The sequence below is a fragment of the Hyperoodon ampullatus genome (genome assembly GCF_949752795.1).
Source record: "Hyperoodon ampullatus genome assembly, chromosome: 1".
NCBI lineage: Eukaryota > Metazoa > Chordata > Mammalia > Artiodactyla > Ziphiidae > Hyperoodon > Hyperoodon ampullatus.
In genome coordinates, this window is record NC_136914.1 from 61,764,275 (window position 1) to 61,777,968 (window position 13,694).

At 37.6% G+C, this 13,694-nt stretch overlaps 1 protein-coding gene across 1 annotated transcript in view; it reads right to left on the reverse strand.

Annotated features, from left to right (window-relative positions):
* Positions 1-11,007, reverse strand: part of MICU1 (mitochondrial calcium uptake 1) — a gene marked incomplete at both ends in the record, with an annotated part of 168,062 nt that extends 157,055 nt beyond the window's left edge. Inside the window, 2 exon segments of the mRNA XM_079709270.1 lie at positions 6,871-7,045; positions 10,847-11,007. Coding sequence (XP_079565396.1) covers positions 6,871-7,045; positions 10,847-11,007 — 336 coding nt within the window.
* Between the last annotated feature and the right edge of the window lie 2,687 nt (positions 11,008-13,694).

The window sequence follows — 13,694 nt, forward strand, 5'->3', positions numbered from 1 at the left end:
CAACCCAGCTGGGCTCACACTATCTGCCCTGGGCGTTTTACTGCATCCAAGACCCTTGTTCCTACCCACAGCTGTAGCTCCAGAGACAAGGGTCCTGATCTACCCCCACTCTGAGTCTGCTTGGATGGAGTCTCTCTCAACCCCCATTTTTCATCAGTTTCCCCTGATGGCTTAGGGGGCTCATGTGAAGGGAAGTCAGCACTGAGATGCAGACTCTGTTAGGGGGCAGAAAACTTATTCAATGAAATAATGATGAAGACGTCCCTGATCTGGGGAAAGAAAGAGACATCCAGATCCAGGAAGCCTATAGAGTTCTAAAGAAGATGAATCCAAAAAAACACACACTGTCAAAGTTAAAGGCAAGGAGAGAATCATAAAAGCAAGAGAAAAGCAACTTGTTGTATTCAAAGGAACCTCCCATTATACTATCAGCAAATTTTTTCAGCAGAAACTTTGCAGCCAGAAGGTAAGGGGATGACATATTCAAAGTGCTAAAAGAAGAAATCTGAAAACCATGAAAACTCTACCTGGCAAAGTTATGATTCGGCATTGAAAAAGAAATAAAGACTTTTCCAGATAAGCAAAAGCTGAGGGAGCTGCATCAGCACTAGACCAATCTTACAAGAAATGTTAAAGAGCTAATTAATTCCTCAAACAGAAACAAAAATGTAATAATTATTAAGAGGAAAACATATCAAGATATAAAACTCACTGGTAAAGGTAAATATATTCAGAATGCTCTAATTTTTAATAGTAGTGGGTAAATCACTTCTAACTTTAATATGAAAGGTAAAAGGAAAAGGTATTAAAATAATTACAATAATTTAAAAATGGACATACAATATAAAAAATATAAATTGTGATATGAAAAACATAAAATATGGGGGGGGAGTATATAAATAGAGTTTCTGTATATGTTGGAAGTTATCAGCTTCAAATACACTGTTATAAATATAAGGTGTTTTATGTAAACCCCATGGTACACACAAAGCAAAAGCCTATACTGGAAACACAAAAGACGAAAAGAAATCTAAGCATATCATTGCCAAAAATCATCAAATCACCAAGGAAGAGAATAACAGAGGAATTACAAAACACCAAGAAAACAAATAACAAAATAGCAATCATAAGCCCACATTCATCAACAATTACCTTAAATGTAAATGGACTAAACTCTAAAATCAAAGACACAGAGTGGCTAAATGAATTTAAAAAAATCCAACTATATGCTGCCTACAAGAGACTCACTTCAGCTTTAAGGACACACCCAGACTGGACGGAAATAATGGAAAAAGATATTCCATGAAAACAGAAGCCAAAAGAAATCAGGGGTAGCTAAATTTATATCAGAAAAAATAAACTTAAGCAAAAGACTGTAACAAGAGACAAAAAAGAGAATAATATAATTATACAAGATCAATTCATAAGGAGGATAAAACATTTGTAAACAGTTTTATACCCAACATGAGAGAACCTAAATTTATAAAGCAAATATTAATAGAAATAAAGGGAGAAAAAGACAGTAATATAATAACAGTAGGGAACTTTGTTTGAGACCCCCTTTATTTTTTTTTTTTTGGCGGTACGCGGGCCTCTCACTGTTGTGGCCTCTCCCACTACGGAGCACAGGCTCCGGACGCGCAGGCTCAGCAGTCATGGCTCATGGGCCCAGCCGCTCCGCGGCATGTGGGATCTTCCCAGACCGGGGAATGAACCCATGTCCCCTGCATCGGCAGGCGGACTCTCAACCACTGCACCACCAGGGAAGCCCTGATACCCCATTTTGAACAACTGATCATCTGAATTGAAAATAAATGAGGAAACATTGGACTTGAACTACATATTAGACCAGATGAACTCGAAGACATTTATAGAAAATTCCATTCAAAAGCAGCAGAATACACATTATTCTCAAGTGCACATGGGACTCTCTTCAGCAGAGATCATATGTTAGGTCACAAAACAAGGCTTTATAAATTTAAGAAGATTGAAATCATATCAAGTATCTTTTTTGACCAGAATGGTATGCAACTAAAGTTCAACTACAAAAAGAAGAAAACTAGAAAATTCAAAAATGTGCAGATTAAACAACACATTCCTGAAAAACCAATGGGTAGAGGAAGAAACGAAAACAGAAATCAAAAAGTATCTTGAGAGGAATGAAAGTGGAAACACAAAATATCAAAACATGGGATGGGGCTTCCCTGGTGGCGCAGTGGTTGAGAGTCCGCCTGCTGATACAGGGGACACGGGTTTGTGCCCCAGTCCGGGACGACCCCACATGCCGCGGAGCGGCTGGGCCCGTGAGCCATGGCCGCTGAGTCTGCGCGTCCGGAGCCTGTGCTCTGCAACGGGAGAGGCCACAACAGTGAGAGGCCCGCGTACCGCAAAAAAAAAAAAAAAAAACATGGGATGCAGCAAAAGCAGTTCTAAAAGGAAATTCATAGCAATAAATGCCTACATTAAGAAAGAAGATTCTTGGATTGGAAGAATCAATATTGTCAAAATGCCTATACTACCCAAGGCAATGTACAGATTCAATGCAATCCCTATCAATTTACCAATGGCATTTTTCACAGAACTAGTACAAAAAATTTTTACATTTATATGGAGACACAAAAGACCTGTGTGGAGACACAAAAGACGGAGCTGGAGCAATCAGGCTCCCTGACCTCAGGCTATACTACAAAGCTACAGTACTCAAAACAGTATGGTACTGGCACAAAAACAGAAATATAGATCAATGGAACAGGATAGAAAACCCAGAAATAAACCCACGCACCTATGGTCAATTAATCTAAGACAAAGGAGGCAAGAATATACAATGGAGAAAAAACAGTCTCTTCAATAAGTGGTTCTGGGAAAACTGGACAGCTACATGTAAAAGAATGAAATTAGAACATTCTCTAACACCACACACAAAAATAAACTTAAAATGGATTAAAGAGCTAAATGTAACATTGGACACTATAAAACTCTTAGAGGAAAACATAGGTAGAACACTCTTTGACATAAATTGCAGCAATATCTTTTTTGATACACCTCCTAGAGTAATAAAAATAAAAACAAAAATAAACAAATGGGACCTAGTTAAACTTAAAAGCTTCTGCACAACAAAGGAAACCATAAACAAAATGAAAAGAAAACCCACAGAATGGAAGAAAATATTTGCAAACAAAGTGACCAACCGGAGATTAATCTCTAAAATATACAAAGAGCTCATTCAGCTCTGTCAAAAAAACAAACAGGGAATTCCCTAGTGGTCCAGTGGTCAGGACTCCACACTTTCACTGCCAAGGGCACAGGTTCAATTCCTCTAAGATCCCGCAAGCTGCATGGCACGGGGAAAAAAAAATCGAAAAATGGGTGGAAGATCTAAATAGACATTTCTCCAAGGAAGACATACAGATGGCCATAAAGCACATGAAAAGATACTCAACATCACTAATTATCAGAGAACCGCAAATCAAAACTACAATGAGGACCTCATATCAGTCAGAATGGCCATCATCAAAAAGTCCACAAACAATAAATGCTGGAGAGGGTGTGGAGAAAAGGGAACCCTACTACTCTGTTGGTGGGAATATAAATTAGTACAGCCACTATGGAGAACAGTATGGAAGTTCCTTAAAAAACTAAAAATAGAGCTACCATATGATCCAGTAATCCCACTCCTGGGCATATATCTGGAGAAAACCATGCTTTGAAAGAATACATGCACCCCAATGTTCACTGCAGCACTGCTTACAATAGCCAAGACATGGAAGCAACCTAAATGTCCGTCGACAGATGAATGGATAAAGAAGATGTGGCACATATACACAAGGGAATATTACTCAGCCATGAGAAAGAATGAAATAATGCCACTGGCAGCAACATGGATGGACGTGGAGATTATCATACTAAGTGAAGTAAGTCAGACAGAGAAAGACAAATATCATTGATGTTGCTTATATGTGGAATCTTAAAAAAAATGACACAAATGAACTTATTTACAAAACAGATTCATAGACTTAGAGAACAAAGTTATGGTTACCAGCAGGGAAGGGTTGGGGGGAGGGAGAGACTGGGAGTTTGGAATTAACATGTACACACTGCTATATTTAAAATAGATAACCAACAGCGACTTACAGTTCCCTGTATAGCACAGGGAACTCTTTTCAATATTCTGTACTAACCTAAATGGGAAAAGAATTTGAAAAAGAGTAGATATATATGTATAACTGAATCACTTTGCTGTACACCTGAAAGTAACACAACATTGTTAATCAACTATACTCCAATATAAAATGAAAATTTTTTTAAAAAGATAAGAGTAACAAGTGTTGGTGAGGGTATGGAGAAAAGGGAACACTTTTGCACTGTTGGTGGGAACATAATTGATTCAGTCACTATGGAAAACATTATGGAAGTTCCTCAAGAAATTAAAAATAGAACTACCAGGCTTCCCTGGTGGCGCAGTGGTTGAGAATCCGCCTGCCAATGCAGGAGACACAGGTTCGAGCCTTGGTCCAGGAAGATTCCACATTCTGCGGAGCAACTAAGCCCGTGTGCCACAACTACTGAGCCTGGGCTCTAGAGCCTGTGCTCTAGAGCCCGCAAGCCACAAATACTGAAGCCCACATGCCTAGAGCCCATGCTCTGCAACAAGAGAAGCCACTGCAATGAGAAGCCCACGCACAGCAATGAAGACCCAACACAGCCAAAAATAAATAAAATAAATAAATTTATAAATTAAAAAAAAAAAAGAACCATATGACCCAATAATCCAGCTTCTGGGTATATATCCAAAGGAAATGAAATCAGCATCTCAAAGAGATATCTGTACTCCATGTTCATTGCAGCACTGTTCACAATTGCCAAGGTACGGTAACAACCTATGCGTCCACCATGCAATCTCAAGGGACTCCAAAGACCTAAAATAATTTTGAAAAAGAAGAACAAAGTTGGAGGACTCCAACTTCCTGATTTCAAAACTTATTACAGTCATAAGAAGAATGTGGTACTGGCACAAAGACAATCATATAGAACAGACAAATAGAAAAGAAAGCCCAGAAATAAACCCTCAGACACATCATCAAATGATTTTGACAAGAGTGCCACAACCATTCAATGGAGAAAGGACAGCCTTTTCAACAAATGATGTTGGGAAAATTGGATATCCACATGCGAAAAAATGAAGTTGGGGGCTTCCCTAGTAGTCCAGTGGTTAAGACTCAGCCCTTTCACTGCAGGCACGTGGGTTCAATCCCTGGTCAGAGAAATTCCACGTGCCACAAGGTGCGGCCAAAAAAATTTTTTTTTCTTAATTAAACAAAATTCTTAAAAACGAGATATGGCTTCCCTGGTGGTGCAGTGGTTAACAATCTGCCTGCCAATGCAGGGGACATAGGTTCGAGCCCTGGTCCGCTAAGATCCCACATACTGTGGAGCAACTAAGCCCATGTGCCACAACTAGTGAGCCTGTGCTCTAGAGTCCGCAAGCCACAACTACTCAGCCCACATGCCACGAGTACTGAAGCCTGCACGCCTAGAGCCCATGCTCCGCAACAAGAGAAGCCCCCACTTGCCACAACTAGAGAAAGCCTGCGCACAGCAATGAAGACCCAACGCAGCCAAAAATAAATAAAATTCAAAAAAAAAATGGGATAGAAAAAGAGTACGTTTTTAAATAGGTTCTTGGAGAGACAAAATGACACATGGAATGGTTACCCATTCACTGAGACTTTAGTGAAAGAAATAAGAACTATTTCAGATATAGATTAGAAAGGTTTTATAACTCTGGGAGCTACTAACTAAGTAAATTACACTGATAGCTTTCATTTTTTCTGTGAAGAATAAGATATAGTCATCTGCTAAGCAGAAAGTGGGAGGAGAAAATAGAAGATTCAAAAATAAACATTTACTTGGGTCATTTTTGCCCAACACTGTAAAATGTAAAGTTTGACTATAAGTGAAGCTGATTGTGCAAGATAAATTTGAACTTTCCTCAAATTCATTCAGGGCAAAAGATTAAATAAATGTATCATTTTGGAAAAAATGGCATGATAGATAATTAACTTGTGATACATAACTTTTGTTCAAATTCAGTTTAATCAGAAGTGGATTTGGGAAATGAGAAGACATATTTAATAGCTTCATCCAAATAAACAGAAGATCCAAATTTCTCTTGCTTGCAATTATACACCCCCCAACACACACAAAGTAACTCAAATTATCTTGTTGCATTGATTAGCTATATTTTAGCAAGTAAAGGTAATTCCCTGAATTTCAATGTTAACACACAAAATGTCTAAGAAATTCAACCTTTTGACTTTTCATCACTGGTCTGCTGAATTCAAATGCCCAATATCATAGGCATTATTACAGAGAAGCTAAACTTTTCTCAGGTAAAACTGTATAACAGCATATTGTGTTAAAGATATAAAATGCTGGAATTATGTTGAGTTTATGCTGTCCTCAAAATTAGTTGATTTTTTGGAAATATTTGTATATTTCCCAAGAGATTTTATTCTGCCTTTACAATTTGGCATCATGACAAATCAGTATATCAGACTCAACTTCACATATATGAAAACATTCAGCACCAGAAAGATCTAAAAAGCAATAGTCACCTTAGGTGGTTGAATTGAAAGAACAAAGAAAATACACGCTAATTCTGATTACCAATCCTAGGTTCTTTTCACTATCCCAATTAACTTCACATTCAAAGAGTACATTTGCCTTAGAATATGATGGAAAATAGCAAAGAGGTGAATGACTTCAAAGTGAATATAAACCATCTGAAATATATGATAAAAGACTCAACAGCATTATTCTAAAATAGAATTAACTATAGTTCTAATTAATTTATAAGACTGTGTTCCATACTTTTCTGTCTCTGAATCCAGAACGTTTCTTCTTTTTCTCTTCTGGATAAGGCTCAAGACAAATACCTGAAGCCTTTTTTTCGTGGTTACAATCTTCCCCTTCATCTTTACTCTTCCCTTTATCACCAAGTTCACTCTTTAGGTTGTTTACAGATGGTGGAGATTGTGCAAGGGCCCTGGATATGCAAAAAAAAAAAAAAATCTATCAATCAAGAAGGTCCATCATATTAAACAAATAAAGATTTTCAGATAAAGCTTAGCAGGACCAACAGCAATGAAATTCATGAAAAGTTCTACATGAAAAGGTTCCTCAAAAAATTAAAAATAGAACTAACATATGATCCAGCAATCCCACTTCTGGTTATATACCCAAAAGAATTGAAAGCAGGGTCATTCAGAGATTTTTGCACACTCATGTTAATAGCAGCATTATTCACAATAGCTAAAACGTGGAAGCAACCCAAATGTATATTGATAGATAAATGGATAAAGGGAATATGGTATATCTGTATAATAGAATAATATTCAGCCTTAAATATAAAGGATATGGCACCAAAAGCACAGGCAACAAAAAGAAAAACAGGCAGGATTATATGACACTAAAAACCTTCAGCAGAGCAAAGGAAATAATCAACAAAATGAAAAGACCATCTACACAATGGAAGAAAATATTTGCAAACCATATATTTAATAAAGGGTTAATATTTAAAATGTACAAAAGGAACTCTTACAACACAATAGCAACAAAATAAATAACCTGATTAAAGGTGTTCAACATCAATAATCATCAGGGAAATGCAAATCAAAACCACCATGAGATATCACCTCACACCTGGTAGGATGGCTTTGCTCAAAAACAAACAAATAACAAAACAAAAACCCAAAAGATAACAAGTGTAGGCAAGCATGTGGAGAAAAGGGATGGCTGGTACACTGTAGGTGAGAAAGTAAACTGATACAGCCACTATGGAAAACAGTATGGAGGATACTCAAAAAACTAACAATAGAATATGTTAGTTTTCTAACTAGAATATGATTAAGCAATCCCACTTCTGGTTACACATCATGAGGAACTGAAATCGGGATCTCAAAGAGATATATACACTCTCATGTTCAGTGCAGTATTATTCACAGTAGCCAAGATGTGGGAGAAACCTAAATTTCTATCAATCAACACAGAATTTGCAAACGAAGTGACTGACATGGGATTAATCTCCAAAACATACAAACAACTCATGCAGCTCACTATCAAAAAAACAAACAACCCGGGACTTCCTGGAGGTCCAGTGGTTAAGACTCTGTGCTTCCATCACAGGGGGCAGGCACGGGTTCGATCCCTGGTCAGGGAACTGAGCTCCCACATGCCACATGGTGGGGAGAAAAAAAAAAAGTATGTCTTTAAAAAAAAAAACCAAACAGCTCAAGAAAAAAATGGGCAGAAGATCTAAAGAGACATTTCTCCAAAGAAAACATGGGCAACAGGCACATGAAAAGATGTTCAACATCACTAATTATTAGAGAAATGCATATCAAAACTACAATGAGGTATCACCTCACACCGGTCAGAATGGCCATCATCAAAAAACCTACAAACAATAAATACTGGAGAAGGTGTGGAGGAAAGGGAACCCTCCTACACTGTTGGTGGGAATGTAAATTGGTACAGTCACTACGGAGAACAGTATGGAGATTCCTTAAAAAACTAAAAATAGAGCTACCATATGATCCAGCAATTCCACTCCTGGGCATATATCTGGAGAAAACCATAATTCGAAAGGATACATGCACCCCAATGTTCACTGCAGCACTATTTACAATAGCCAAGACGTGGAAGCAACCTAAATGTCCATCAACAGAGGAATGGATAAAGAAGATGTGGTATATATATACAATGAAATATTACTCAGCCATGAAAAAGAATGAAATAATGCCATTTGCAGCGACAAGGATGGACCTACAGATTGTCATACTGAGTGAAGTAAGTCAGACAGAGAAAGACAAATATCATATGATATCGCTTATACATGGAATCTAAAAAAAAGGGTACAAACGAACCTATTTATAAAACAGAAATTGAGTCACAGATGTAGAAAACAAACCTATGGTTACCAAGGGGGAAAGTGGGGAAAGGCATAAATTGGGAGACTGGGACTGACATATACACACTACTATCTATAAAATAGATAACTAATAAGAACCTACTGTATAAAACTGAAGTATAGTTGATGTACAGTAAGTTACAGGTATACAAAACAGTGATTCACAATTTTTAAAGATTATACTGCAGGATGGTGAATTTTATGTTATACATATTTTTTACCACCACCACAACAAAAAATGCACTGAAAGAAGAAATGTGAGACCAAAAGAATCACAAACAGGTATTTAGATAAAAACTTGCACTTGAAAGAAAATTCTACAGGAAGACAAATCATCTGATGGGCTTCCCATGTTCATTCTATTATGAACAGCAAGAAAAAAAGTGGAAGTTCAGTAAAGGCCCCTTGGGCTAACTAGAGATTGAAACTGATAATCTATTCTATAAAGATTTTCCCTACTTAACTCAGCCAAGGTAATGACTATTCCTTCAAACTCCTAAACTATTTAGTGACTGAACCTTAACATGTAATTTAGGCTGGTTTTACAAGACCTTCACTGTGCTTACCACCCTCTGGTTTAGTGAAAAGGACTAAAGGCATTACTAAGACTCTATTGGCAAAATTTGTAGAGGCCCTACAAATACCTTGGCCAAAGCACTGTCACTGGTCCTTCTAAATCTCAGATCCACCCCTTTTGGAACTCATAAACTCTCACCCTTTGAAACAGTCATAGGATGCCCAATGCACTTGTCTCCTGCTTCTTCTGACCCACAACTGATAAAAGAAGAGATACTCCAATATTCCAAAGACCTAATTGCTTCTATTAGAAATAATCATGCTTTGGTAAAGCAATCTTTTCACAGTGCACTGCTTGGAGATGAAGACCTTAAGCATCACACCTTGCACCTGGAGATTCTGTCTACTGGAAAAGACACCTCCAGAAGAACTCTCTTCAAGCTTGCTGGAGAGGCCTCTATCGGGTACTGCTAACCAACCCTTGTGCTGCCAAACTCCAAGGAAGAGACTATTAGAATCACGTCACAAACCTAAAGAAAGTGCCAAACCCTGACTGGACCTGCACATCATCTGGTGACCTGAAACCAAAGATTTCCTGAAATTGAAGGAGACAACATCTGATGAGACAGCTATCCCAAGATATCTGAACAAGGCCTGTTGGAAATGTGTTGCTGAAACCTTTAATGATGACAATGTTTCAGATGATTTCCAATGTCTATGATCTTGGTAACAGTGAACTTCAGATAAAACGTGCATGAGAGTTCTCCCTCTTATACCTCCTTGTTACTCAAATGTGACCTCAACAGTTTTCCAATCTATGCACTTCCTCTCCAACATGAGACATTAGACGCAGGAAAGTTCCTCCCTGGCACTGAAATATGAAAACTCACTGACAGTAGAAAACCTGATTCTTGATCAGCAATGCTTTCAGAGAAAGGTCTTGGTCAAAAGGGGGAAATGTAAAAAATTAATAAACAGATGCCTCAATTAGAGTCAGGGGGAGCTCTCACACTCTGTGATGATAGCAGAGCCCAACCGGAAGAAGGACACCTCTTCTTTCCTGACAAGAACTCAGCCAATAAAAAGCCATGGACTCTTTGTTTATTATACCCCTCCCAACTTCTTTTTCACCCTATAAAAGACAAGCAGACCTTGAAGCAGAATATTTCCTATTTGTTGCTTTGACATGGTAGCCTAATTCCCTGAAACATCTTATTTCATAGACAAATATTATCAATGCCAAATGATTTAGCAAAGAAATTTCAATACAAAGTCAAGCCAGAAATCAATCCCTTTTAGATAACAGAGACAACTGGAAGAATAAAAGTACATGCAGGAACAGGATGCTCAGATAACACTCACCTCTTCCACAAGAGACCAGTACTTGCAGTTACTGCAGAGGCTCCAAGAAAAGCCACCATCATCAGCCGTCGCCTGATCTGGGTGGGCTGTGATGCTCCATGATACCATCGAGAGCCCACTGCCAGCTCTGCTAATGCAGAAAGAGAGTTAAGACGAAACATCCTGTGGACAAAAAGTAGAAATGTTATTCCTAGCTGGTGGCAGTGACAGTGATGATGATGATAATAACAGTATTAACATCACCAACAAATACTAAGTACTTAATGGCAGAAAGTATTCTAAACGCTTGGCAATACTATGTATTATCCCATTTAATCCTCAGAACCATCTGATGAGAAAAGTACTACTACTTATAAACCTTATACATCAGTCAAGGTACAATTAGAAGAAACCACATGGTAATTTAAACAGGGAAAATTTAATATAAAGCATTATTAATTACAACAGGCAATTAAGTACTAAGGGGTAAAGAGACATTAGATACAGGGAGCAGTCACTACTTAAAGGGCTGTTGCAGAGCAACAAAAAAGGAATAAATCTGTAAACGGGCCACTCCCAACAGGGTTGAGATACGGACACTCTGGTGAGGACGCAGCCATGGATGTCAGAGAAATTTACTAAAGTGCTACACCAAAAGAACTCACTGTAAAGCCATCTACAGGTGACTGAAGGAGAAACAGACATTTCTTCTTGATTACATGACTTTTTGTAGTGGCAGTTCATTCAAATCACACAAAGTATCCATACTTCTCCCCTTTGATTTTCTCAAAGCATAGTTTATTTCTTCCTGATTTAAATTACCTTGCATGTTGTATGTATATTCACATATTCACATATTTGTTCATACATAACTTTGCCTCCCCCAACCCCCAACATACACAATTGGTTCTGAGCTTCCTTTAAGGCCAAAATTATTCTTTTCCTCTTTGAAAACACACAGTCTAACACAGAGCCCGTTACATTACAGCTGCTTAAAATATTTAACTATTTTACTTTAACATGAAAAATATCAAGTTGCAAATTATACAGGTACTGGCTCTGAACATTTAAGTACATTTCTCAACCCCAATACACTAAGAAAACTATTTCTTTTATTTTTTGGGTTCAGGTCAAGTTAGACTATTTAGCTGTCTCCTAACATCACCAAGGTGGTTACTGATTCTTCTCTGGGACCTATACCTATAATCTCTTAAGTAAACCTTTCTCCTAGCCTCCTTCATTCAACCTAGGTCCAATGCCAAAGTTGGAGCTAAATCTTGCCCTTAAAGATAAAGTGGAAAATAATTAATTTTTTCTCCTATATGCTATGACCTAAGCTTCAGCACCACAATTCTTACATCCCTTCCAATCCTAGAAATCACCTCATTTTATTGCACATATTCTAGCAAATTCCAGCACCAAGGAGATTGTCTTTTATGTTTTCTTCCATCCGTCAACTTCTGATTCATTTTTAAATTAACATTTTCCAAACCCACAAGTGCGTTCATACATAGCATTGCTTTCGTCTGTAAGAAAGACAAGCACAACTAAAACATTCATATCTGGAGAAAACATTATTCATCATTGACAAGAGAAAGAAAAGAGCATTTGAAAGTTCTCAATGTGAAAGACAAATAACATAACCAGTTCAAAAGCTGGACTAGGCAAGGGGTATAAGGCTGGAAGATAAGTTTACAACATCTGATCAGATATGGAGAATATATAAATGATCAACTAGGAAAGCCGTGATCACTTGAGAAGATCCTTTGAATGCTGGACTGAGAATCTTGATCACATATACAACAAACAGGGAGGCACTGAAGTCCTTAAAAGGAAAATATCATGATGTAAACATTTTAATAAGAATTCCAATCTATCTAATAGCAGTGAATAGAATAAACTACAAAGAACCATAGGCAGAGAGAGCTAACAGGGAAGTAATGAGTACAGAGGCAGCTAATAACCAAAAGTATTGTGATGAGCACCTAGATCAAGATGGGTAAGTATAGAAACCAAAAATAAAATAAATTAAAATTTTCCAAAGAGAAACAAAACTATCAGATATCAGTGTTTGACATACATCAATATCTAACTGCATTGGAATTCCCTGGTGGTCCAGTGGTTAGGACTCTGCACTTTCACTGCTGAGTGCCCAGGTTCAAGCCCTGGTTGGGGAACTGAGATCCTGCAAGTCATGTGGTGTGGGGGGGAAAAAAAAATCTAACTGCATAGGAGATGTGGAAGACAAAAAGGGGAAAGAAATTAAAATAATGACAACACTAAGGAATATGGTAGAAAGTGAAATGGAATAGGAATCCAATGACCCAAGATCTAGTCTCAACTCTACTACTAAACAGTTATGCACAAAGGAAGTTCATCTCTCCTCCTCAGAGAAGAGTATACCCATTGATGAGAGAACTGCCTACAGGAGCTTTAGGGTTTCTTTTATCTCTTTAATGTTCTCATACCTCTGGTGAAAAAAGGTATGGCAAAATTTAATCTATTTCAATTCGGGGGGAGGGACTAAGACCATATCATATATTCAAGATTTATTAGCTTTGAGAATCCATATCTGTATGCTTTGGCTCCAGAGAATTTTAAACTTTGGAGGTCCTGAGTTATACTAACATTCCACTTACATTTGATGTTGTAATTCAAATGTTACTGTCTACATCTCATTTCACCACTGGTTTTAATCTCATTCCCCAAAGTACACATCAATATATATCTAGTCATCTTCCCTACTGTAATTTCCAATAGATGCCAAGTAAACAGAGGGAAAAAATTATCCCACTGAGAACAGGCTCTATTATAATTTAATTCTCAGCTTTGTACTGAAGAAATAGTGTACTAGTTGAATGTGTTAATT